General features: G+C 33.3%; 2 protein-coding genes across 2 annotated transcripts in view; one reads left to right on the plus strand and one right to left on the minus strand.

Moving 5' to 3' along the window:
- LOC106759807 (pentatricopeptide repeat-containing protein At3g06430, chloroplastic-like) overlaps window positions 1-3,289 on the minus strand; it is an 11,297-nt gene extending 8,008 nt beyond the window's left edge. The window contains exons 1-2 of the mRNA XM_014643155.1: window positions 3,186-3,289; window positions 2,863-2,944 (exon numbers count right to left, since the gene is read on the minus strand). Of these exons, the coding sequence (XP_014498641.1) occupies window positions 2,863-2,944; window positions 3,186-3,289 (186 nt within the window). The remainder of the gene's footprint in view (window positions 1-2,862; window positions 2,945-3,185) is intronic.
- A 5,581-nt stretch (window positions 3,290-8,870) lies between these two features.
- LOC106778045 (mitochondrial import inner membrane translocase subunit PAM16 like 2) lies at window positions 8,871-15,757 on the plus strand. The gene is made up of 4 exons (XM_014665970.2): window positions 8,871-9,133; window positions 9,587-9,674; window positions 14,489-14,622; window positions 15,360-15,757. Exons 1-4 carry the CDS (start codon window positions 9,131-9,133, stop codon window positions 15,483-15,485), a joined length of 351 nt encoding a protein of 116 aa, XP_014521456.1. The 5' UTR covers window positions 8,871-9,130; the 3' UTR covers window positions 15,486-15,757.
- Window positions 15,758-27,519: the final 11,762 nt, after the last annotated feature.

Raw genomic sequence — 27,519 nt, forward strand, 5'->3', positions numbered from 1 at the left:
CGAACCTATTTATCTAGTAGTTATGCAATGATCTACGTCTAAAATCTTCAAACTCATCAACTAAATGACTCAATTCTACTTTTACCACATTGAAATTATTTTTAACCCTTTAGACACTTCTAACAAGTTAGAATTCACTCACCTAAGTGGTCTCACACACCTAATACAGTCCAAGACCTCTAAATCTTTAAACCATTATTCCTCTCCACCAAATCTAGCCTAAAACACCATAATCAACTAAACTTTTTATCTAGAAATCTGTATAATATAATTCACAACAGTACATTGTTCAATTACATCATTCCAAAATATCCAAATCAGTTCATAGACATTCAATCCACAATTATCATACCAAGCACACTTAACTCAACATGCTGAATTTTAGTTCATACATTCACATAACATTGTTTTCACTAAAATAACTTCATATAAGCATTGTTACACGACCCAAAGCAAAAATCCCCAAATTCATGCAACTTAATTTCCCAAAACAAAATAGAAAGAAAAACCTAAGCTTCCCTTACCTTAAATTTCCAGCAACTAAATTCAAGAGGAAATCCAAAGGCACCCTAGGAAAGTTGACAGCACCTATAAATCCCTAAATTGGAGATAAAGTCAGTTTCTTAAGCAATATAAGAACTAGAATATTGAAGAAAGACCTAAATCAGCCACATGCAAAGTAACCATTGCATGATCATCTCCCTAATTTAAAGAGGAAAAAAAAAGGAATACTTACCAGATGAAAACAGAGAACCCAACAATTAGAAGCGATGCTCTTGGAACCTGGATGTCCTAGGAATTTTCTAGTAAGCAGAGCCTATGGATTAGATTTCTGAAGAAGAATGGAGAGAGTGTAGAGCCAGGGAGAAGAAGAAGTTGGAATGACGGGAAATGTTTTCTTCAGACACGAGAAAGGCTAAATTGAAGTGGTTTTAAAAATTTCAACCCTTCTACTACTGCAATGTGTCAATTCCTACTCTTTCTTTTCTCAGGTTTTACATGCTCCCCAACAAAAAAAAAAATTGACCTCGAAAATTAGATTGACCAGAGAAAAGAGAGGTGGATACGACTCACTCATATCCTCCTAACTTTAGAAAAATCTTAACTAGACTGATATTCATTTCTCTCTAGGTTACTTAGTATGGCATTTGGCTAAAATACTTATTGTGCTTCCATCAGAAACCCTAATCTAATATTTGATAGTTCTTGAAAATCTCTTTTACAACCTTCACTAGCCTTACTTCAAACCAACCCTTGACTAATACTCTATTACTTACTCTTATGTCTTCTAAGAACCACCAATCATTAGCTTGATCATCACAACTTCTGATTTTTAATTAACCACTGCCATGATTTTGATCACCGTTAACCACTTTCATTCTGAGAGTTTCACCACACTATATTGATCTCCAATACTAAGTAGCATATTCTCCAATTATACTTTCTTGTTACCAAAGCAAAACTCTTCTCTGTTGCAATAACAAAACTAAAGTGAACATTCCTTCTTTGCTCCTTCCAATTGTCAACTTGAACCATATGCATTTCTTGTCCCTCTATCTTGTAATCAAACTTAGACCGGTTCTCTCCTCAACTTAAGATCACAAGCTTGATTGATACCAATCCAACTTATGATACATCTCAAACTAGGATTGTCCAAACCGTGCTTTCTCAGCCAATTTTAGAAACCCACTAGTTATAACAATTAAATTGTCTTATTAAATCTCTTTACAATTTCACTCAAAATCCTAATCTTCATGTTCTTCCACGAACCTTTATTCAATCCTTATCAAACCAAAACTTGAATCTCCTCTTTGTTCTACCCATCTATGAATTCTTCCTTTCTTCAAAACCAACATTACCACTTGAAATCAGAACTTAAATTTCTCTTTCATCCATCTACCCATTTTCTCTGTTCAATGCCCTATAACACTTCATTCCTTTAAAGTTGACACTGCCACTTGAGATTGTAGACTCATCATTCCTTCTCTCTCATGACTATTATCCCTTGCACAACCTTGGTTTCTACCTTTTCAAAATTACTAAACACCCTCAATTGAATTCCTGATAACGACATCACTACTGTTTTAAAGACGCTCCTTACTCATAAACCACCAACATCTGATCTTGAAGATGCATCACACACACACGAAACTGATAATAACAAGCCCTCCAACATCCGCTGCGCTACTCTGATTCCACATATCTCCTTACTCATCTGTTGACTGAAAGAATGCTCTCTTCATGCTGATTGTAAACTACAAAGATTCACTAGAGAAGAATCTTCTTCAAAACTGCAAGGATCTTGCAAAAACTCTGATAATTCTTCTCTTCCATGTTAACCTCGTCATCTCATTTCCTCAATAATCACTCATGATTCTCTTACCTTACCTCTCCTTTCAAAGTTGACTTTCCATTGTATTTCTTCCTTTTGTGTTGGAAATCTTCCAATCCAATTCATGATCAAACATTTCTCCTATTTGAACCCTTGATACTACCTCATCCTCTAACTTGAATTTGATGCATTTTCTTGATATCAACACTCATCCTTCCCTGTTTGATTATTACTCCACTCATAACCCTTACAATACTTCAATTCTCCTTAAAGACTTTAGTTCTTTCTTCTTAAAATTTTGGCTCTCCAAAACTGCTCCTCAGCTCCTTTGGTCCAATTTAACTTCTTAATCCTTCCTTAATTCAAGCTTTAAATCTGCCACTACATTTCTTCTTTAGATCTTAACCATTCTTGAAATATCAAACATGTTGTCAATCAACACCCAAGGCTACCCTTTTTTCTCATTAACACTGACTTTTCTTCTAATCTCTACCGTTACTGTTACACAAACACCCAACTTATTTTCTCACCCTTTTCACACCACTGCTAACTTCTTCTCTTCTTATTCTACCTTCGAACTCTACTTTTCTTGAGAACTTCTTCTTGCACGAACTGAAATTCCAACAATAACATGAACATAGACATCACATCAAAATGTTGACTCACGAGAAAATGGTAGTAGATATGACTTTATCCTACTACAGTTCTCTCATTCTGACTTCTTACACCAACTTCTACCGTAGAGAAGAAAATTGATACTGAAACATATAACAACGAGATGAGCTAACAGTTAACACCAAATTTCAATCAAAGATTACTTAGACTAAACGGCGCTGCCCCTGACATTGCTTACCTCCTTCTTGAAGCTCGAGGCTTAACGCCCCTATAATTTTGTGACTGAACTGCTTGTTGTGAATGAGTATCGGCGCTCCTAAGTGAAGGACACTCACTGCCCATTTATCCCTCCTGACCACAACCGAAACACTTCTTTATATCCCTCAATTGTGGACAAACACTCCTTAGATGCACTTCACCAGAGTTGAAACACTGAACACTAGTTTGCCGAACTTTCCGACGCGAAGAGTATCCATTGGATCCCTGCGAATGAGACTTAGAGTACGACTTTTTTTTCCCTCTTGACATATCCTGGACTCAACTGGTATTTCCATTAATTGAAACTGATCTTGTTACTTCTCAACTTTATTCTTTGTTTTCGTCAAATACTTTTGCTTTCTCTGCTTCTTTCAAAAACATCTTAATATTATTCCACCAGTGACTAGCTTCTCCAGATAACAAATACTCAGTATAAGCCAGTCTGTTCTCCTCGGGACATCTCTTAGCATCGAAAATTCTTTCCATATCTCTCATCCATTGGTCTGCCTCATTAGGACTCTTCTTACCATTAAACTTTGCAGGACGGTACTGTAGAAAACTCTCTAGACTCCACTCTTGAACTTGAGACAATCCAGCTGTTACACGAGTTTCATTCAATTGATGCATAACCATCAAATACTGAAGTTGCGAGGTTTGTGCTGACATTCTAGCGGCCCCTAACCGTTGAGAAATCACATTGTTCTACTGAACTAATGACGTATTCTGTTGTTGCATTTCTTCCACAAAGAATTTCATCACCCTTACATTATTGGGTACCTCCGGATTTGTGGGTGAAGAAGAAAAAGAAAAAGAAGAAGAAGAAGAAGGTTTATGTGCCATACTCTGCCCACACAGACGGAAGCAATCAGTCTAGCTCAGATTGACATACAACCCCATACTCGATAAAGATCCCATAACTCTAACACTAAGACAAGAACATAACAGGAGTTTCTATAAAAACAAGATTTAGAACCACCGCTCTCACTAGATTTTCCAACTTCAGAATTAAGAAAGGAAAATCATCTCTAGTAAAATGTCATGAGTGTGCACCCTTATTCCTTCTATAGAGACATTTTCTGTTCTCAAAACTTCCAGTTAGATACATAATTTTACTATCTATTAGAAATAAATGGTAGACCATACCATTTAGACGCAACTTTTCACAGAGAAGACACGATAAACCTGTAACACACAGGTTATCCTAAGGACCAAACTGCTCTGATACTATAATGTAACAATCCAATAATTTGATGAAATTATATAGGATGATTAGCATTATAATATGACAAAACAGTTTAAGGATGTAATTAAAGTTGAGCTTTTAACAGTCATCCAGAATTGACTAGAAATTTAAACTTTATAAGCTTTAGAGTAATTCAAAATACCTAACAAACTAATGGTTCAAGGAGGCCTAAATAGTATTTCCACAATACAGATCATGAAAACTGGTAGAGGTCCTAAGAATTGGGAGTTGTTTCTTCTTCGTTCTCCAATGCTCGCTCCAAGGGTACTTCATCAACTACTGCTCACATCCAAAGGATTGGATGATCATCGCAAGGGGGGAAGGCAAACACGTACAACAAACATATGCAAGGGTAAGCTAGGTATAAAAAAAATATGTTATCAATCAAGTATTTCAAGCATGCAAGGACCACAAANAATNCAGACTATGACCAAATGTATTTTATTGNTACCAATGACCGACCACGTGATTTGACCATCTGGACTAGTATAAATATCGAGTTCCAGGGGTTTGTGCACTTGTGGTGGCCCTACTGCTTTGCAAAGCCATTGCCGAAGGGTTTCACTCGACCACACACAAGGTTAGTCTGTTATAGCGGTATAGGCCTACAGTGAAAGCACCTATCCTAGGACCTCCTGCTATTCGCACCACATGACTCATCACTCTCTACTTGAGCTTGGATGATCATTAGAATGTGTTGGGGCTCGGCAAGTGTACCGAATCGTTCCAAGTAATAAAACCGGTAAGACCGGATATCGTATCCCAAGAGAACTGTTTGATGTATTGATTGTGATAATTTTACCGATTTTAGCTTCAAAATATGAGTATTAACAAGTTTTACCGTCTAATTCAGATTAAAATTAAAATTAAAGTTTGTACAAATTACAACAAAGTTCAAGTTCAGGTTTCACTGGAATTATGATTCAAGTTTCAAACTCAATTCCATTTTCCATTAACAGATTCATCAGAATTAAGCATCAACAGTAATGATTCACTGACATCCAATATCTCAGATGACAATTTCTAAATCATCAAACCAAAATTTCTAATTCCTTAGCAAGTTCAGAAATCAGATTTGCATTAGGTGCGATGCTTAAGATGGTAAAAAGCTTCCAATTTTATGTCTAAAACTGAATTCTTTAAACTGTTCTAGCTATGTCCACGGTTTCATACAATTTTCCAAAGTTTCCACCGTTCAATTGACTCAGATTTCCATCTTAGGTGTTAAAATCAAGCATAAAACACAAAACTCATCATGAATCATATATTAAACAGAGAAGTTTACAAGAGGTTTGAAACTTTACTCATAACTCCAGTGAAATGGAGTTTTAGTTACACATAGCCATCAAGAAAGCAAGAAGAAGTGATTTGGATGGATGGAATGGAGTGGAAATGGCCTCCTTGCACCTTGGCAGCACCTGGAATTGAGCTTTGGAGCTTCTGGTTCGCTTCCACGAAGAAGACTACTTCTGTTTTCTGTTTTCGGACCTTTTAATGAGGTCTGAAATAAAGTCAACGGCTTGAGCGAACTGCTCCGCTCGCTGGGCGAGCAGCATTAGTCGCTGGAGCGACCGCACGCTCGCTGGAGCGAGCGCCTCCTGACTCCAGCGAGAAATCAACCTTTTTGGCTGGCTGGAGCGCCTGGTGCGTGACAACTTCTTCTTTCTTCATCTTTTGGCTTTATTTATACTGCAAAATCATCATAAAAACAATCAAACACACTTATAAACATTTATAAACAATATTTACATCATTTCATGAGACTTTATTGCTATTTTTCACACAAAATATACAATTATAAGTGCGTTTATTTAGATAAATATGGCACTTATCAGAATGTCAGGATAAGCCCCATCGGGAACTCCGACCATTCATACGGTTAATCACAACAAAGTACAGGGCACCGCCATGTAACTTCCCTTGAGGATCATGGAATTACGTCCAATAACCATACTTTTCACTTTTACATTGCATACAACATATATATGATAGTAATTACACTTCAAAAGACCACAAACAACCCAACAGGTCATCAAAAATTGTATGAAATCATTCCATGTACACTATGAGTCAATAATAGTTCAAAAATTACCGCTAAACAACACAAAACCCAGTGAACTCATACTTAGACAAGGAAAATGACTTTGAAACCATCACCAACAGTCCCGGAAAGGTAAAAAATCCCTCAAATCGACTGAAAGAATGTCCAAAACGGATGTCCAAAACCCCCCAAAACGTCAAAAACATTAAAATCACTCAATTTGACACACAAAATTTGCGCAATGCACACCTTGGAGTGCGCTGGGCGATTTTTTCCTGACAGAAACCCTTCGCAGAGCGCACAGAGTGCGCTATGCGACTCTGCATAATCTGCAGCACCCTAAAACCTTCATAATGAAGCAATTCTACCCTCCCATACCAATTCTAACCATTTTGATGAACTTCTAGCACTCTTAACTTGATCTGTATGATTAATTAAACTTGCCTAATTGTTTACAACACTTTCNAACCTATTTATCTAGTNGTTATGCAATGATCTACNNCTAAAATCTTCAANNTCATCAACTAAATGACTCAATTCTACTTTTACCACATTGAAAATGTTTTTAACCCTTTAGACACTCCTAACAAGTTAGAATTCACTCACCTAAGTGGTCTCACACACCTAATACAGTCCAGGACCTCTAAATCTTTAAACAACTATTCCACTTCCTCCAAATCTAGCCTAAAACACCATAATCAACTAAACTTTTTATCTGTATAATATAATTCACAACAATACATTGTTCAATTACATCTTTCCAAAATATCCAAAGCAGTTCATAGACATTCAATCCACAATTATCATACCAAGCACACTTAACTCAACATGTAGAATTTCAGTTCATACATTCACATAGCATAGTTTTCACTAAAATAACTTCATATAAGCATTGTTACACGATCCAAAGCAAAAATCCCCAAATTCATGCAACCTAATTTCCCCAAAACAAAAGAGAGAAAAACCTAAACTTCCCTTATCTTAAATTTCCAACAACTAAATTCAAGAAGAAATCCAAAGGCACCCTAAGAAAGTTGACAACACCTATAAATCCCCAAATTGGAGATAAATGAAGTTTCTTAAGCAATATAAAAACTAGAATATTGAAGAAAGACCTAAATCAGCTACATGTAAAGTAACCATTGCACGATCATCTCCCTAATTTAAAGAGGAAAAAAAAAGGAATACTTACCGGTTGAAAACAGAGAACCCAACGATTAGAAGTGATGTTCTTGAAACACGGATGTCCTAGGAATTTTCTGGTAAGCAAATCCTATGAATTAGATTTCTAAAGAAGAATGGAGAGAGTACATAACCAAGGAGAAGAAGTTGGAATGAGGGGAAATGTTTTCTTCAGACATGAGAAAGACTAAATTGAAGTGGTTTTAAAAATTTCAATCCTTCTACTGCTACCATGTGTCAATTCCAACTTTTTCTTTTCTCAGGTTTTATGCAGTTTGTTTGCTCTCACTCGTATGAGATTTAGAAAAAAATAAATAATAATTGATTATATTAGTAAATAATTTATTATATTATTTAATGTTACAATATTAAAATAATTAATAAAATTAAATAAAAATTTTCTTAATATATTTTATATTATAGAACAATAAATAAATATAATCAATTAATTCAAATTTTGATTATTTATTTTATTGTACTTAGAAACATATTTTTTTACTTTAACTTAAAGAAAACTTAACTTTAATTTATATTTTCATAAACATTATATTTATTCTAAATTATTTTTAAATATATACAAATAAATTTATTTTAGTATATCAATTTTCTTTAAACTTGTGATTCAAATAATCTTAAAATTATTATTATTACTAGTCTATTTTATTATATCAATCTACTTTAAACTTGTGACTGAAATAATCTTAAAATTATATCAATTTACATATATATTTATTTTTTAGTATAAATTTATTAAATTTATAAAATAAATTTTATTAAAAATGATTATAAAATATAATTTTTATTTTTTAATTAAGTAGTTTTTTATCATTAATAATTATTTGTATAAAAAGAGAGTAGTTATTAAAGTAGATAAAATGATAAAGTAATTATTTTAATTTATAAAATGATTAAATTTTGATAACAGTCATTTAAAAGATAAAAATAAAAATGTAACTATTTTTTAATTTAAAAAAACAATGACATAAAATTAGAAAAAAGATATGTATGATATAGTATAAAAGTATAGATGATAAAGTTAAAATTATTATTATTATTTATGATTATTTAATAAGTTAAATAAATAAATTAAACATATCTGCATATTTAGGAACATATAACTAAATGGTATTATTAATTTTATTTTATTATAACGTGATTAATACAATGGTGTCTAGTTTAGTCATTCTAGAGGTTCCAGAATTTTCTAAACATGTATTGTCACAGAATAGCTTTACAATTCTCAAATTGGAACCCTAGCCTCCTCCACCACCGGCGTATTCTTTTCCTCCTCTTCCGCTCGCATATTTTCTTGTAGAAGAAGATAATCTTTGTTTAGCCTTTAAACCAAAAAATTAACTCAATTTTTGGTCCGCAAGCTTATATTTTCTCATCTACAGAGAAGAAGAAAAAATCCCCAGCTTGTTTATCGGAAGGGTTTCGTATTGTTGATTCTCTAGCTATGGTACGTTTTTCTTTTTCTATTGTTTTCTCTATCAACTCTCTGTTCTATGCTGTTTAGCTTCTGTGCATCAGGGAATCGAGAATCCAAGCTTGTGTATCAGAAGGGGTTTATTGTTTCTTCTATAGATTCCTCTTTGATTCTCTTTTTTTCTCCTTGTCTCATGAGATTTAGATTTTTAGATGGGTTTTATTTGCAGGTATGGTCGTTTGATCAAATGGTGTTTTAAATTTTTTGTTTTTGTAGCTAACCTTGGTTGTTTTATTTTCATCATGTACTGGGTTGTGATTTCTGTGTTGGTGTAGTTTAGTTTGTTTGGGTTGTCATAGTTTCAAGACACAGATTAGGGCTAACCCACGCTTTTATCTATGTATCATCGAAAGGGAAGAAAAGTGAAGGAAAGAAATAATCTGTTATCTTTGGATGATAATTTTCATTACTGCTCTTTTTGTGCAGGCTGCTAAGATTCTTGCGAACTTGCTTGTAATGGGTGGAGGAATCTTGGCAAGAGCAGTTGTTCAGGCATATCGTCAAGCACTCACTAGTAAGCCTTTCAAATTTGTCGATTGATTTGTGAACCGTGGGATGAGTACAATTGCATTCTAATTTACTATGCAATTTTCTGATTTCTAGGTGTTTGGTTTATTCAATAGGCTTTATTTGTTTTTATTTTTTTATATATTTGTGCAGATGTTAAGTTAGTTTCCAACCCCGAAATGATTTATCAGTTAGTGGATATTATACTTCTATGCATCTTAAGAATTTAGCAGCTAAGTTTGTTTTCTGAAGATTTGTTAGTACCATGCTTTTGTTGTCTTTAGCATTTGCCCAAGGGTGGCAGGGGATTTAACGGGCTTCTTGGTGGGTAAGTTGACAGTTTGAATGATTTCAAAGGATCAGAATGAGATTTTGGTGGGCAATTAATTTAAATGCCTGTGTTGAATGAAATCCTAGTTTTTCAGAGTTGAGTAGCCATATTGTTACTAGAGCTGAGGAGAGGTTTTATAATAAGCACTTGGGAAACCCACCCTCAAAAGCTAGCTATTCAGGGGAATACCAAATTCTTGAATACTCTACTGAGCATCTCATACTACTTGATGTGAGACTTGGATATCTTGCAACTTCTAAGTTCGTATCATAACCCTACCCATGAGAGCTGATGTTCTCGACCCCTTTCACTCATCTACACTTTATGAGGGTTCCATGATAGGAATTTGAATATTATGGGGGTAGGCCTTGATTTGTTACTGTCCAGGATTGACTAGTTGATGAAGTTATTCCTACTAATCTTTTTTATTTGCTCACTTTTATAAAGCAAGAGTCCAGCAGAAAACTCACTCAACAAAAGCACATGTAAAACAAGGGAAGGGACCGATAGTAAGGGATCAGCACTGCCGCAACACATGTTGAGTAGAAGGGAACATTTAAGGACCACCAACGTTTATAGTTTATGAAGTGTTGACATGAAGAGAAGACAACGATAAGTAGGTGATGGGTGTAGGTCGAGAAGAGAGATTATAACCGAGTGCTTATAAGTGAGGAATAGGCACAATATTAAGTAGGTGATGGGTGTAAGTGGAGAAGAGAGATTATGCCGAATGCTTAGAAGTGAGAAAAAAGGCACAATAATAAGTGTGCACGACTAGAGGGAAATATGAGTGTAGCCACTATTCAAAGCAGATTTAGGGCTTTTCAAAATTGGGTTGTAACCCAACCCATTTTGGATAGCCAAACACAATTTCATACATTGTTTGGGTCACAATTCAAAGGAGAATTGCGACTCAAACAATATCAAAAGCAATATGGGAGCAAAAACTAGTGTTGTAGTGATTTTTATCTCACAAGATTCATTTTGTATCAAATGGTAATTACGGTTAGAATATTTACTTTATTTATCATCATTATATTGTGACTAGTATATATAGTAGTACCTAGGTCTATAGCTAGGGTTACCCTATTTATCATGTATTTTTGTATTAGAACTTTTTTATATATAGAATGAGAGTGAGAGGGTTCTTTCAAGCCCTCGAGAATTATTTTTCAGTTTCAATCTCAAGTTGGTATCAGAGCAAGTTGCCTAAGTCTCTTACTACTCTCTCTTTGTCGCCGTCGGTGGCCAATGCCACCATGGCCTTTAAAAAAATTCTTTTTTTGCAATCAACAATCCTGTTCTTTTAGTCTTATTGTCTGCATTGACCATTATTGCTATTTGTCGTCGCTCTTCGTCATTGCCATCGGTCGTCACTGTTGTTCACCATCACAATTCGTTCAACGACTAGTGGATTTGGATTGTCTCCTCGAGCGACAATCAACCCTGCCGGTGTCGAGGGCTAGATATCATCCGGGCACTGCCACGTGCTCCACCATCGACGGCTAGATATCGTCTCCAATGAAGTTAGGGATTTTGTATGCCTCGAGGAGCGCTACCCAAATCGATGCCTCATTCTCCTCCACATGCGCCATCATGCATGGCTTCTCTATGATCGGCTTCCGACGCGTGTTTGTCACACGCCACCTTCCCGAAGTCGGAATCACATCACGCCATTGTTGTTCGTCTTGTCGGACCTCCGTCTTTCGGTTCTAAACATCCATAGCAGCCATGGCAAATAATTGGGAAATCCCAATTTCTCTTCGAAACCCTAAAATAAAAAATCCCAAAATCTCTTTTTGATTTAGTTCTACAAGCCAATCCAGGATACTTCTGTCGTTGTTTTTCTGTTCTAACCCTATGAATGTTTCTAGGGTGGAAGAAAGTAATTCGGTTTGGAGTCACTAGCTGGAATGTCTCTCATAAAGTTCTCACTTCTTCTTTACTTTTTTGCATATTAACCTTTTCCCCTTTTGTTTTAAGGTTGTCAAGATCTGAATGAGTTCAGGATGGGTTTAAGTTTCACTTTGGTCTCTTGGTGAATGGAAGTGAAGATGGGATGAGAGAAGTCTTCCAGATGAAGAAATAAATAAGAAAAAAAAAAACCGTTTCAGCATTGTACTTTTGTTTCAACATTGTATCTTAGTTTCCTTTCATAATGCTTTTAGCTTTGCATATTGTAGCAGCTGTGATTTCCTATTGAATCATGTCATTTATTTACAACTCTCCGAGGAGAGTCAGTGCTATCAACAAGTTCCAAGGAATTTCAACACAAAAGTCATGAGTTGAAGGTTGCTCATGGCATGAGGGGAGTCTATCTCTCTAACGAGATTCAAAATCTTAGTCAACACCAACCCATTGTCAGATCTGTTTTTGGGTCCTTTTGATAAATAAAGGAGACTATTATGATCTTCCACCTTCACGATTTTTCATTGGCGCGCTGTCATTTCTGCTGTTCGCTGTTAGGGGGAGTATGTTTCCAGCCATTACAACCCCACTAGTCAGAGATGGCAGTTCTTACAATTTTGTTGCTTTCCAGCCATTGTAGGCCCCATCAATCAATGATGGCAATCCATGTAGTTTTGTGGCTTTTAGCCACTGCAGGATCCATTACCCTATTAGTCAGTGATGGCAGTTCTTGCAGTTTTGTCGCTTTTAGCCACTATAGGTCCCATCACCTCATCAGTTATAGTGCTTGTAGTTTTGTGGCTTTTATGGTGTTAGTTGAAGTTTTGTAGTTGTCCACCACAATCTAACCCATAAGCTACTATTAGTTGTTATTCGAATTGTGATTGCACATCTGTTTGCCACACACTCTTGAAGACAAATCATATATTTCAAATCGAGTTTATCTATTCCAAGCTTGGTATGTACAATTTGTATGCTCCAACCTGAAAGGAAATGTTAGAATATTTACTTTATTTATCATCGATATATTGTCTCTAGTATATATATATATATATATATATATATATATATATATATATATATATATATATATATAATAGTACCTAAGTCTGCAGCTAGGGTTACCTATTTATTATGTATTTTTGTATCAAAACTTTTTTATATATAGAATGAGAGACTTGAGATTTAAAACAGAGAAAATATATTTCTAAAGTGCTTAATGGACCCTTCTCATGTTCTAATATTTATATAGATAAAAAGTTGATACAATAGGGAGATGGAAGGTTAAAGAACTGTCCTAGACCTCTAGGTACAATCATTAGAGATAACCCAACACACTACTCTCTACTTTAGTCCTTCTGACTACACTAACAAAAGTAGGCTTAGTAATTATTCTAACAGAGAGGAAGAGGGATCTTTCAAGCCCTCGAATTATTTTACAGTTTCAATCTTACCACTGTCTGCACCTATCTGTCAAGCCTGAACTTGACATGGGTAGTTTATAATCTCATGTCACGTGTGCACCTGTGTTCATTGCTTTTTGCATTAGTGAACCCTCATAAATATTTATAACTTTCCGTCTCATGATCTCTGCCCCCGTCTTATCCTTGCTGCCCATTCATGCGTGATTTCTGTGACTGTAAACTTTTGCACAATTTTGCATTAACCACCCTTCATTCTCCATACAACACTGCTGGTGTAATTAGAGTTTAGTAGATCAATCTCTTCAATTTCTTTTTCTTTGACACTCTACAGTTACAATATATTTCAGGCTTCTCATTCTACTTGCATTTCAGTACAATATGTGACCTCATAATTGACCTTTTTCCTCTGAACTGGACTACTGGACTCCTTTTGTCTCTAAACAATTTCTTTGGTTGCCTCAAAGCTATTCATCCAGGAAACTTCTTTGTTAGACCTCCACATATCCGCAGGGTTTCCATTAACTTAAATATACCTTGTTCATTTGAATAGGTGCTACACTCATGTTTCAAAATTTTGCAGTGGATACGATATGTTGGACTTCATTATAGGCTTTCTTAAAATGTATAGATATTGTAAGATCTGACTTTCTACCGTGGTATACTTTATAGGATTCCAGGCTGATGGATCAGCTTAGTAGTGAATCATCTAGTAAGCAAACTGAGTTTTGGTACGCTAGTTGTTTTCCTTAGCAGCTAATCTATCACTTTTGTCGATTGGTGTTGCAACATACCAAGGTTCCTTTTTCAGTTAGCAAAAGTTTTGGCATTTCCCTCATCCATTAACTTCCTTCATTCGCCAAGCATTATTTTGTTCTTCAAATTAATGGGGATAACAAGCTAGGCTATTTCCTCTCGATGAAGTTTCTGATGATATAACTGATACTTAATGGAAAAGTGTAACAAAATAGTTCCTCCATTCTATCGTTAATTCTGTGGTCTTTGTCAAATACCTTTTGCTTTTACTCTGATACACATTTTAATTTCTTTATTCTTCTTTTCATAATGTCTTGGCCTAGTCTATCTTACACTAAACACAGATATGGTAACACAGCAGCTCTGGATCTTATTTTTCTTAACATTATGTTATGTAAATTCCAGATGCCGCAAAAAATGGTGTTGCACAGGAGACAATACAAAATACCATTCGCAGAGCTAGCAAGGCAATGACAGAGCAAGAGGCTCGACAGATTCTTGGTGTCTCTGCGGAAACTCCCTGGGAGGAGATTATCAAGGTTAGTATATCATTTATGTTGTGGGTATATTAATCAAATGTGTTCAAATTTATAACTTTCTAATGTGAGGAATATTTTGGAGGACATCATATTGAGTAATAGGCTTCAATTGGAATTCAATAACTAAAACTACCTTCGAATTCATTCAAGTGAAATAAAATGTGTAATGTTTAATAATGGCATTAAATAGAGGTAACTTAGTTAGAATTTGCTTATATTTTTCAGTCCACTAGACATGAACATATTTTTTGTTTAAATTTTAGTCTCTAGGAAGCATGCGATAAAATACAAGCTATATAATGTATTTTACTGGTGTGTTTCATCTTAAAAAATTGCCAATTTTTTTCATATTTGCTCAATTTAAAGCCCCACATTTTTTTCTTGTATTTTCTACACAGAACATAATGATCTGTGCAACAAGGTGAAATTTCTGTTTCGTGACTAGGATGTTTGTTACAAAGATTACCAAGTAACTTGCACAGTAACTTAACAAAGTGATGGAATGAAAGTTTAGATTTTTAGAAAATGCAATGACAAAAGTAAGGGGATTTAAAAGTGAGGTGAAAACCAACACCTGGCAATTTACCAGGAAAAAAAAATTCCATTAACCATATGTATCGTGATTCTAAAAGGCTCTTGATTTTAAGATTAATGTTCTTGACTTCCCAATTATTAATGCTGAAATATCCTTCATTCCAGAGGGCTAAACTGATCATTTTGAATTTCTTGCCATGCAGAAATACGATAGTTTGTTTGAGAGTAATGCCAAGAGTGGGAGTTTCTATCTCCAGTCCAAAGTACAACGTGCCAAGGAATGTCTAGAGGAAGTTCAACATGGCAAGAGTCAGAATACTCCTAGTTGAGAACTTAGATTTTCGCCATATTTTATATTACCCCTTGTGTAATCATTTTGGCCTACAAGCTTGTATACGATTTGCGTTATCAGAAGCTTCTGAACTATAATTTTAATTACTACCAAAAATGTACATGATTAGTTTGGGATTGACTGCAAAATAAAGGATACTATTTATAGAACTGAACTACCCTGTAATGTTTAACAAAATCAAAATCAGAATGGTAGGCAATGATAGTAATGTGATAAAAAACAGTTGCATGTTTCTTTATTTGATTGGCATTTGAATTTTGGCATCTTTCGCTTTCAGTTCACTGCTAATCTTCATACCCCAGAATCACCTTTGTCATCTGTTGTAAATTCAGTAACACGAATGTCACATGCATTTGTTGTTCTCATAATCTCTGTCGTGTTTTGGTGATGAATGTCTTCAGTTAAGGTTGGTGATGCATAGAAATGTCTCTCTTTGTATTGTCTGTTGGATTAGGTGGTAAATAGCTACAGAGAAATTAGAAAAGAGATGTGAAGGATAAAGAGAGAAAAGGAATAGATAGGAAATAAAGAATGTAAAAGAAAATGAGTGAATTGTCTGATTTTTTTTATGTTTATTAAAAAGAAAGAATTTACTCTCTTTTTCTTGACAATAAATTTGTCAAAGTTATACATTTTTTAAAAGAAAAGTAGAATAATTTTGTTTTTATTTAATTTCAATTTTTCTCATGCAATTAAGAAAATTATAGTATTTAATACTTTTATCAATCTATTTCTTTTAATTATAACGTGAAATTAAACGGTGTTCCAAATCATGGAAAATTACAAACTCTAAAGATTGTTTGGAAGGAAAGGCAATTTTGTCGTAGTTCAAAATTTATTTTATTGAAAAAATTAAAGTAAATGGTTTTTACAATTTAGTTTAGCTATATGTTAATTTTAGTGTAATAAAAAATATTTCATTTTATTTTTTCCCTTTTAAAATCGCGGAGAAAGAAGTTTTTCCAAATATACTAGTAAATGGTGATTACTACATTTTATTTCAAATTAGTTTTATGATAATATGATTTCTTTGAATCCTCATCCTGGATACGATGAGAGATTAGTTAACTATTTGAAAATTTATCTCATTGATGATTATAAATTCATATTCCTTTTAAGTGTTATTTTCTTAAGATACAAATTTTAGTAGCAAAGGAACAAACTTTTACAACACAATATTTCGAATAAATTGGACAAGTCATTATAAAAGAAACAATAACAAAGTATAGAACTTATCCTCACAAGTTTCAGGTTTGTGGAAATTGATTGAACCCTAAATTTTATATGCACAGATGATATGTACATCATCCAAAAAATCACTATAGTCTGATAGAAACCATAAACCAAAGAAATTCATATCATTTTCAAGTTAGAATACCATTAAACTCTATCAGTAGACATCCACAATATGAATGCTCATGCTTATCCTTACACTTCTCTCTTTCTTTAATTTCTAACACTTTGTTTTATTTCATTGGGTCTAATTTTCAAAGAGTTATCAACATAGAAAAAGTTTATGAATTTTTTATGACCTCATCTTAGTATGCATTCAAGAATAAAGAAGAAAAGTTATACTTTTTCTGGGTCTAACTGCTTAATATGGTAGGTAAGCTAACAATAGTCCCTTGCAACCCTAATTTCCAAAACCTAAATGCAAACCAAGTAGATCTTCCACTTCATAACTGAAACTTTTCTTCCACATTTGTTATTGGAGATCTCACATGGAGAATCAAAACAGTCAAATGCAAAAATTAAGAACAAAATTCATCTTAAATGAATTTATAATATTTGATCAAACTTTGAAACAGCTTTAAAATCTCAATAATCCTTTGATAAATTATAATATTCGAATTCTCGAATACTTTTGACATTTTGAATCAAAAGTTTTGTTATTAAATGAATTTCAAATTGGTGTCATTCTCACTGGTGAGTCTTCTCTTGAATGGAGTGATCAAACATTCCATAATTAAAAGATTTTGAGTTGAATTTATAATGTGGACTTTCATTCCTAAGTCTTCTGATTATAAAGATATTAAAAACGGATTAATATTTTAACAAATAAGTTATGCTTTTAATGATTTTGTTAAAGTTCTTTTATTTATTTATTTATTTATTTCTATAGTAAATGACCCATTCTATTCAATAGTCTTATTAAATGTTAATATAAAGTTAACCATGATATTATTTTAAGATTTAATTTTTCTTTTGCTTCTTAAAGTTATAAGAACATTTCCTTTTAGTCATTATAGTCAAAAATCCCTCACTTAGTTCCTATAGTTTAATTTTTAATCTTTTAATCAAATATTGATGACTAGTGTTGTTCAAAATAATCAATAGACTAAGTTTATTCAAATGAAGTTATTCAACATTTGAAGGGAATATTAACATGTTGTAAACCTATAACTATTGACCAAAATAAAATGTTCTAAATTAAAAATTAACAAAAATTCGTACAATTATAAAGATTAGTTTTTTTTACGTGTATTATCTTTTCAATCAATCACGTTCAAAACACAATGTAATACTAAATATAAATACTTCTTATAAAAAATTCAAATAATGATTCATGCGTAAGATTAAATTGGTTCTTAATCACAAAAAGAAAATCTTTCATTAGATTTAACTCCTTAACACATATTTAAAAAATGCCAGAAAAAAAAAATATATTTAAGGAATTAAAAATGGATTTTTTCGAAAAATGTAAAAGTTACTAGTATTTTAAAAAGTGTGTTTGTAATGATGTTAGAATAATTTAATTTAGTTATGAACTAATCTTCAATTAATGTCCTTTGGACATTTGTTAGTGAGAAGTGAATTTTATAGTTGGTGGGTGTTAGGTATAACACACATCGCACGTGTCAAAGTGATCTAAGCTGCACACGTGCCATGTCTTTGTGAGCGAATCCCAATGTTGACGCACTGTTGTCACGTTTTTTCTGTTTTTTTTTTTTATTTATTTTCCATTTTAATAAAAAAAAATAAAAAAATTGGAATCTAGTTAATTCAACTTTGTCCGTTACGTTTCTCTACACGACTCCCAAGTTTAAGTGGGACCACGTTATCCATCACGCCACGTGTTTTGTACGTGTACATCAACTTCAAGGAATTACTAAGATATTAAGGCAAAGTTAAAAATTCAATATATATATATATATATATATATATATATATATATATATATATATATATATATATATATTCTTTTTTTATTGGAAAATGAAACATCACTAAACTATATACGAAAGAAGCTATATCTATTTTATTACTTGTTTATATTTAATGGAGATTGTAAACTGGGTTACAATTGGGTCAACATTCATTTTAATGGACCAATCCAATCGAGGATAAAATAATCTAAGATATCTTATTAAAGATATTGACAAAGTTGTTTATGAGCAACTAACTAAATATAAAAATAAATATGATTTTATTTTATTGAGCTTGAATCAAATTAGGTTCATGAGACAACTTATAAATATAAGGCCAATGTCAAAAGCCAGGTACATTGAACTCAGGCTCAACTCACACTCACCTACATCCTATTAACGTTTGATCACAACTCAAACATACAATTGTGATACACAATTCCCAAAATCGCTTCTAACTTGAGCGTCGGAGTGCCTTTTGCAAGTACCTCCCTCCTCCTTGTCAAGAAGGCAACCAAGTAGTCAAGACTGAAGGAAGGCGAGTGGCTTAAGCTATCCAGGTGTTCAGAGGCAATGAGAACATGTCGAAAAGGTTAGTGTCTCAGTCCCATAAAACATCTACCGAAAAATTTTGGCGCCGTTTGTGGGGACCGAGAGCAAGCCGAAGAATCCCAAATGGTGACCATGAGGAGCATGGACGAGCAGTAGAGTACCAGAGATTTGATAGTGCAGATGCAAGCACAGATGCAGGCACAAGCAAGAACCGTACAGGTGCAGGCGCAAGCACATCCAGAGATGTAGCGGAAGCACACAGAGGAGATTGCGACTCTAAGGGCAGAACGAGTCCATATCGAGCGGTCTGCCTCAAACTGAGAGAATGAAAACAATGGAAATCGTAATCGGCAACGCTCCCAGCACACCAATCCGAACAATGGAAGGAGAGAACCATCACCCCCCTAACCGTTCGGCCAACCAGTTTACTCTCTTTTACGGCAACCGTCATGCAAACTCCAATGCCAGAAAAGAATCCTCTAGTATTAGAGAAGTATGATGGCTCGACAAATCCCGACAATCATCTCATGATCTTCACCAATGCAATGACATTCTACACAGACAGTGATCCGGTCATATGCAGAGCCTTCTCTTTATCACTCAAGGACGAGGCATTGGAGTGGTATAACACTCTTCCCCCAAACATAGTGGATTGTTTCGCCACCATAGAAATCCTCTTTAGAAAGCAATACACCTCCAATCGAAAACAGGAGATAACACCGACGAAATTGGTAAATACTAAACAAGAGAAGGATGAAAGCTTGAAAGCCTTCATGAAAAGATACAATGAAACTGCACAACGAGTTAAAGAGGTTACTCACTCTTTTATTATCAATTTGCCTTCATGCCTGAAACTAGGATATTTTGCTGAAAAACTGTATGCGCGGCCACCAAAAACCATGAAGGAGCTCCAGGAAAGAGTAGCCGAATTCATCCGTATGAAGGATATGTGAATCTCACAAAAAAAGCAACAACAAGAAGCTGATTTAGGCGAAAAGAGAAATGACAACAGGCAAACGTTCGACGACTGCGACAAGGGAGGAGACTCTCGACCAAAGGACTTCCCCCGGATGCCTAAGTTTGATCATTACACCACTATTAATGCAGCTAGGGCAAAACTCCTTGAGGAAGTCCTCAACATGGAACTTATCTCGGTCAGGAAGCTTCATTCACCTTAAAATGTTGATGGAGGAAAGCACTGCCAATACCATCAAAACCTGGGACATACTACCGAAGAGTGTGTAACACTCAAAGATAAAATCAAAGAGTTCATTCGTGCGGGCCATCTCCATAAGTATGTGAAGGATCGATCGCGAACAAGTCAAGGTCTCCATAAAGAAACACTGAACGACCCCATAGAAAGGATGAGTGGAAACATAGGCGAAGTCACAGTCGTAATCGTAGCTTTGACTACACAATCCGTGAACGTATCGACTAGAAGATATAATGAAAAGTCCATTTATAATTATGACTTTAGCTAAAAATCAGTTAACCTTATTTGTTTTATTTTTTAAATGAAAATAATTTTTTAATTTAAATTATTTAAATATTATTTAATAATATTTTGATATTTAAAAGTGTCAAGTTATTAACTTAATAGTAAATAATTATAAAAAAAATTAAAAATTTATAAAGAAAATAACACAGAGTTGTTATTAATAGGTTACAAGTTAACCTCCCTAATGTATTTAACCTATCATTAGTGCAAAAACGCTGTTTAACGTCGGTTAATTTGGGCTTTTAACGTCACTTTCACAACCGACGTCTATACTGGTGACGTCTATGGGATGTCGAAATTCGTCAGAACCGACGTCCATATAAACGTCAGTTAACGATATCCACCGACATCTATATAAATGTCTGCTTATACTCACATCGATGTCTAATTATTCTATATAGACGTCCAACTATGATTAAACCAACGTCAACATGAATATATAAAGAGGTTTAAAATGACATTAACCGACGTCTATGTTGTTATAGACGTCGGACATGGCTTTAACCGACGTCTAACAACGACTTTGTGTTTCAGTGCAGTTTTGATCCAGGCTTTCGGTAGCATTGTGTAACACTCTCCTCTCGCTAGTTTCCCCACAAAAAAAGCTTGCGTCTTTTGAATCTTCTAGTGCTTTCAACCCAAAACCGAACTTGGGTCCATGGCTACTTCCAATTATTCAACTGCAACAGAAAAAAATTACGGTGTCGAGAAGTAGACAAGGACCCAAGTTCCATTTTGGGTCGGAAGAACTAGAAAACTCAAAAGATCGCCACTCTTTTAGTGAGGAAACCAGCAAAGGGAGAATGTTGCACTATGTTACCCAAAGAGTGGATCAAAACTGCACTAAAACACAACACAAAAAAGGCCAATTTTAATCAGTTGAATGACAAGATAATCGATACAAAACTAAAGAAAGTTTAAGCAGTAAGCATAAGAAAAACCACGCACCTGGGATGAAGAGAGAAAGAGGAGAGGACGAAGACAATGACATTATGAGAAAATACAATGCAATGCCGGAAGAGATAAAAAGAAGAGGTGCGCAAGGGAGTAAAAGAAGAGGAGAAGCAGAGAAAAAGGAGAAGAGATGAAGATGCGATCAGAAACTGAGTGGTTAGAAGGGTCTGCGGTTTATTTAAAATGAAATTGGGCGTCGGTTGCGCCAGAAACCGACGTCTATAGACGTCAGTGTTTGATTGGGATTCAACGTTTATTCTTCTTAAAGAAGCTGAAAAGATTGACGCTTGATTTCTTGTCAGGGTAGTTCACGTCGGTGCCCCTCCTAGCCGACGTCTAAAACCCTCGAATTTGGTGAAAATAATCAATTACAGGAACGTAGACGTCGCTTACGTTCAGAACCGACGTCTAAATTGAATGATTTTTGTCTTCCCGCCTTCCAGATAGGCCTTAGACGTCGCCGTTTGACTACGTGACGTCTAAGCTCCTGGGAATTTGGTGAACAACATTAATTGTAGCCCAATCGACGTCGCTTGTTCAGGGGATCCAACGTTTATTCCATGTCTAAAGCTGAACCGTTTGACGTTTGATTTCCTCTCAGAGACTGGAACGTCGGTGCCATTTTCTAGACGACGTCGAATTGTTTGTCTTATCACATACCTCAGGCAATTTGACGTCGGTTTGAGGCAGGTGTGACGTCTATGATGTCATAGACGGCCTAACATCAAAACTGACGTCTAGTTTACCAATATATTTACGATAATACCACCGTGCAATAATAGACGTCGATTTTTCATGAAACCGACATCTGATGGTGACATTAAATAACGTTTTTGCACTAATGTATGGACTAAGTGATCCAAATTTAGTTTAACCTATATTTAAAAAATTGTATTTTTATCAATCTAGTTCAAACCTAAATCAATTTAAATAATAGACTTCAACTCATTTTAACATGTTTGCTATTCATAAATAGTGTGAAAAAAATATCAAATATATTAAATTTTCTTGGACATTATTGAATTATAATTGATTTAATTTTAATAACCACATTAATACGATTGCGCGCTCTCTTTCTCTATATAATATGAAGATTTCTCGTCTAGTGTGTATTATATTATTTTAAAATTAACAAGTATAACTATTTCTTCCACAACATAACTTTCTAGAAGAGCTTTGTTCAAATGTTGTTTTATAATATTTCTTACATCCAACTAGATAAAAAAAGAACGTTTAAAATAGTTTTAAAAATTTTCCTTTTGTAATTTTAAAATTAAATATTTAATGGTAACTAAAATCACTTTAAACTTTTTTTTTTCAAAATACGAAGTCAACATTAAATGTAGCTTGCAATAAAATCAGCATTATGAACATATTTAGCACATTGTATGATATTTTATCCTAAACTAGAAGTGGGCCATAAAGGAAAAGCATTAAAAGGAATCAATAAGACAAAAAGAAAAGAACAAATTTTATTTTAATACTTTGTGTGATTTCGGGGAAAGTGACGTTGGAAGTGAAAGAATTAAAGAAAGTGATGTTTGGTAGATTTGGGTGAGTCGTGAACGTTAATAACACGTAATCTTTCTCTAATTAGTGTGTTATGTTTCAATTCATAGTACATAAAATATGAAGAGATGCAAAAACAATAGTTGAATTTTACATTTAATGATTCACTACAAGTGTTACTTTGTTCGTCTTTTTCTATAACATGCATTGAATTCAAGGAAGAGAAATTGTTTTTGTTGTCCCTTTTCGTGTTAAATCAATGGATTTTGTACAAATGAAAAAGCTGTTAATTGTTGCTTGTCATAATTAATGTTGATAAGAACAATGTGTTGTAACACTAAGATCTATCTCATTAGCTTTATTATTTCTTGAATTGTATTTTTTGACATTGATGAAAAAACATGAATATTGAATTGGTCTTGGTTTTTAATAAATCTATTAAATTCGTCACTTGTTAATAGTTAACAGAATTGATGACTTTATTAAAATGATGACAAACACTACTATATTTTTTTATATTCATAATGGTTATCTTGGAATTAAATTCTTATTTTTTTTTACTTATGGTTATCTTGTTTAAGTTTATCTAGACTATGTGTAAGAATTTAATATATTTTTATACTTTAAAACTTTCATTAAGAGTTGAAACTTAATATTATTTATATATATGTTTTCTCTTAATTTATTGGAGAACTCCAGCCTTTTTAATAAAATTATTAACTTTAAACAATATTAGTATCATTTGTAGAAATAAAAAAAAAACAAGCAATGATATTCAGTAATTTAATTAAAATAAATAGGATTATATATATATATATATATAATTTTAAAAAATAGTATTTTAGAGGTGGTGATAGTTTAAGAATAGAATATTCGATTATTTTAATATTAAATGGTTTAGTTATAAATAGTTTTGTTATAAACAAGTTTTCATTATTTTAAAACGCATCATCTCTCTAGAAATCACGTTTCTAGAGTTTTTTTACCTTCTTTCTAAGTGTTTTTGTTCCTAAGTCATCTGTTTAACGATCAGGAGGTGTCTATACAATCACAACATTAAAGTCTACAAATATAGCCAATCAATTTAAAGAATAGAGCAAGTAAGTTTCGACTCATTTTTCCCTTCTGTTCCCAAATTTGTTTTAGAACAATCTAATATTGTTGCATGTGTAATCATACTTCTTCTAGTCATTCTTGGTTCACCTAGAGTTCTAAGGACTCTCTCTGTTTCCAATTTGGTGTCTCGTAGGTTCGTCTAGAGATTCCTTGTGTTTTAAGCAATCGACGAAACGTTTCTTTGAGTTGGACAATTTATTGCAAGGTAAAGAAAGCTAGTAATATATTTCTATTTATGAAATGATTTAATCGGTAGTTGTGAAATGGATGTATATTGAGTTTTGGGAAAATGTTTGTTATTGATTTTGATGTATTTTAGAAGATGAATTGTGGTTGTGTAATTGTGTTTGATCTCATGATTGTTGGTGAGCTTGTATGATTTTGTGTTAAATTTAAATTTTATGATGGGTGGTACTTTTGAGATGTGTGGTAGTTGTTTTAGATTAAGTGTGGAGGAGAATCGAACCAATTTGAATGGTAAGTGTTTTTGGTAAAAAATGAAGGGTCTTGATGTGTGAGTTTTTGAGTTAGGTGTTAGAAAAGGTACATTCAGTTTTAGAGTATGCTTGAAGGTGAACTTAGACTTGTAGAGTTGATCAATTGTTGAAATCTAATGTAGAGTGAAATAATAGTACGTTGTTGGTGTTTTGGTTGGTTTTGAGTTCTAATTAAGGGGTTTTGATGAATGAAATTGAGGAATAGGTAGTAGTGAGATGGTAACGGATTTAGCACTGTTAGGAGATTAATTGGGACTTGTTAGAAGTGTTAGATGATTGAAAATTGATATGTAACAATGAGGTTATTTATGGTTGGATTTTTTAAGTGTTTTGGTGTAAAAAGAGAGTTTTGAGTAGTGAGATATTGAGGTAAATGGTATAAACTATTTAGGAGAGTTTGGAGTATGTTATGAGATCAATTAAGACTTGTCTAGAGGTCTATATCAGAAAAATTTGTCATGGAAGTGTTAATTGAATCATAGGTTGAGTTTCTTACTTCATTTTAGAGGTTTTAGGTGTTCGAAATGGAAAATGGGATGTTGGGATGAAACTGAAGTATTGGAGGGTGCTAACAAGTATATTTAAACTTGTTTATGCAGTTAGTAAATTGACACGAGGGTTGGAAAGTGTAGAATTGAGTTTGGGTAGCTTATAACAGTGAATTTGGATTTTAATGGGTCATATTATGTTGCAACAGTGTTTTTAGAGTGTTCTCAAAGTCTGGAGGGTTCTAGGGGTCTTCAGAAGTTTGGGGGTAAAGTGTTAAAAGTGAGAAAATTAAGTTTTAATTTTACTGATAGCGTTGAGCGCTGGAAATACCGAAAGTTGCGCTCTGGGCCCTGAAAACCAGCGTTGGACGCTGATTTTCCAGCGCTGAACGCTATTCCTGGGTGCTCAGGCTCTATTAGGCGACGCTACACCAGTTTTGGAGAGTTTTTAGTATTCTGGATGTTCGTTTTGGACGTTCTTTAGGTCGTTCTGGGAATTTTGGACCCTTTCAGAGTTGTTGGTGAGGGTTTCAAAGCTGTTTTCCTTACCTAAATGTGGGAAATAAGATGTCTCAAAGAAAATTGTGTTATTATGTGACTTATGATGACTTGTTTGGTTGATTTTGGTTCTTTGAATTATAATTAGTGATCTTATATGATGTTAGTCAATGTAAATGGATGGATTTGTGTTTGATTTACATGTGAGTGAAAGTTATGCATATGAATATTGTGATGAAAAGTTTGTGAATGAAGTAAATGGTCGTTGGACGTAATTCCATGACTTGTGGAGAGGTTGCATGGTGATGCCCTATAATGTTATTTGTATGAATGGCCAGAGTTAATCCGAAGGTTTATCCTAATGCTCTCAATAACGCTAATCTCAAGTAGAGATGGATCGTTATGTGGTGGAGAGTAGCAAGAGGTCCTAATCTATGGGCACCGGTCAAGGATATAGATGTTGACGAACTAACCTTGTGGATGGCACAAGTTGGTGTTTGTATCTAGATTTGAATGGGTATTGTTGGTGGTCACCGCAAGTGCATGAACCACCCTAGCTCGATATTCATACTGTATCCGAATGGTTAGGTATAAGTCTGTGCCATATTTATGATGAATGTTTATTATGTGTGTGGAATGTGATGTATGATGAAATTTTATTGTTTTATGATAAAATGTTTAATCACTAGCTTACCCTTACTTTTCTATTGTTTGTCTTTGTATGTTATTTCTCTTTTGCGATGATCACCTAATGGTGTGAGCTTAGAGAGTTACCTTTTCAATTGTTTCGTGAGCTTAGGGAGTTTACCTTTTCAATTGTTTCAACAAGAGAGGTAGAAGCGAAACAAATGAGTTGTTAGATAGATCTATTGAAATAGATCTTTTCTTTAAAGAAGATTTGTTTTACCTAATTTTTCTTTTAACATCTATGTAATATTTCATTTTAGTAATTTTATACTATTAAAAAGATGTTAGAATATATAAATATATATATATATATATATATATATATATATATATATATATATATATATATATATATATATATATATATATATATATATATATCGTTTTTAGTCTTGTTTTCTCTTACCTTAACTTCTTTTTCCTCTCTCTCTCAAGATATTAAATGATACAAAATATTCATTAATTTGATATATATATATATATATATATATATATATATATATATATATATATATATATATATATATATATATATATATATATATATATCGTTTTTAGATTAAGCTATATATTATTTACTGAAAATTGTGTAAAATATCTTTTTCAACAAATAATAATATGTCAACGTTAATAGTTCATTGAAGAATTTCGTTTCTCACAAAAAAAAAAAACATTTTATATGTTATTTGTTTCAAAAAATATTTTATATAACTTTTAAAATATAAAGAAATTAAATAGTATATAATTTAATTTAGAGAGGATTTACACATTATAATTTAAAAATAAAAGTAAACTTAATCTAAATAAATATTTTATGATTAACTATATGCAAATTAAAGTATATATCAAAATGAAAGAAAAAAATAATTTTAATTTCAAGTTAAGAAGCAGTAAATTTCTCAATAAGTATTTTTAGTGCTTCTAACGTAACAATGTTTCGGATAGATTATTCAACTTTATTCCTTTTTCTTTTAAGACTTTCTTTTTTACAGTTTTAAAATGAAGAATCTGCATATAGAATACGCAAATAGGAATCTCTGTGACAACAATCGTACGAATTTCATCA

This window comes from Vigna radiata, chromosome 1 (assembly GCF_000741045.1).
Source record: "Vigna radiata var. radiata cultivar VC1973A chromosome 1, Vradiata_ver6, whole genome shotgun sequence".
Taxonomy (NCBI): domain Eukaryota; kingdom Viridiplantae; phylum Streptophyta; class Magnoliopsida; order Fabales; family Fabaceae; genus Vigna; species Vigna radiata.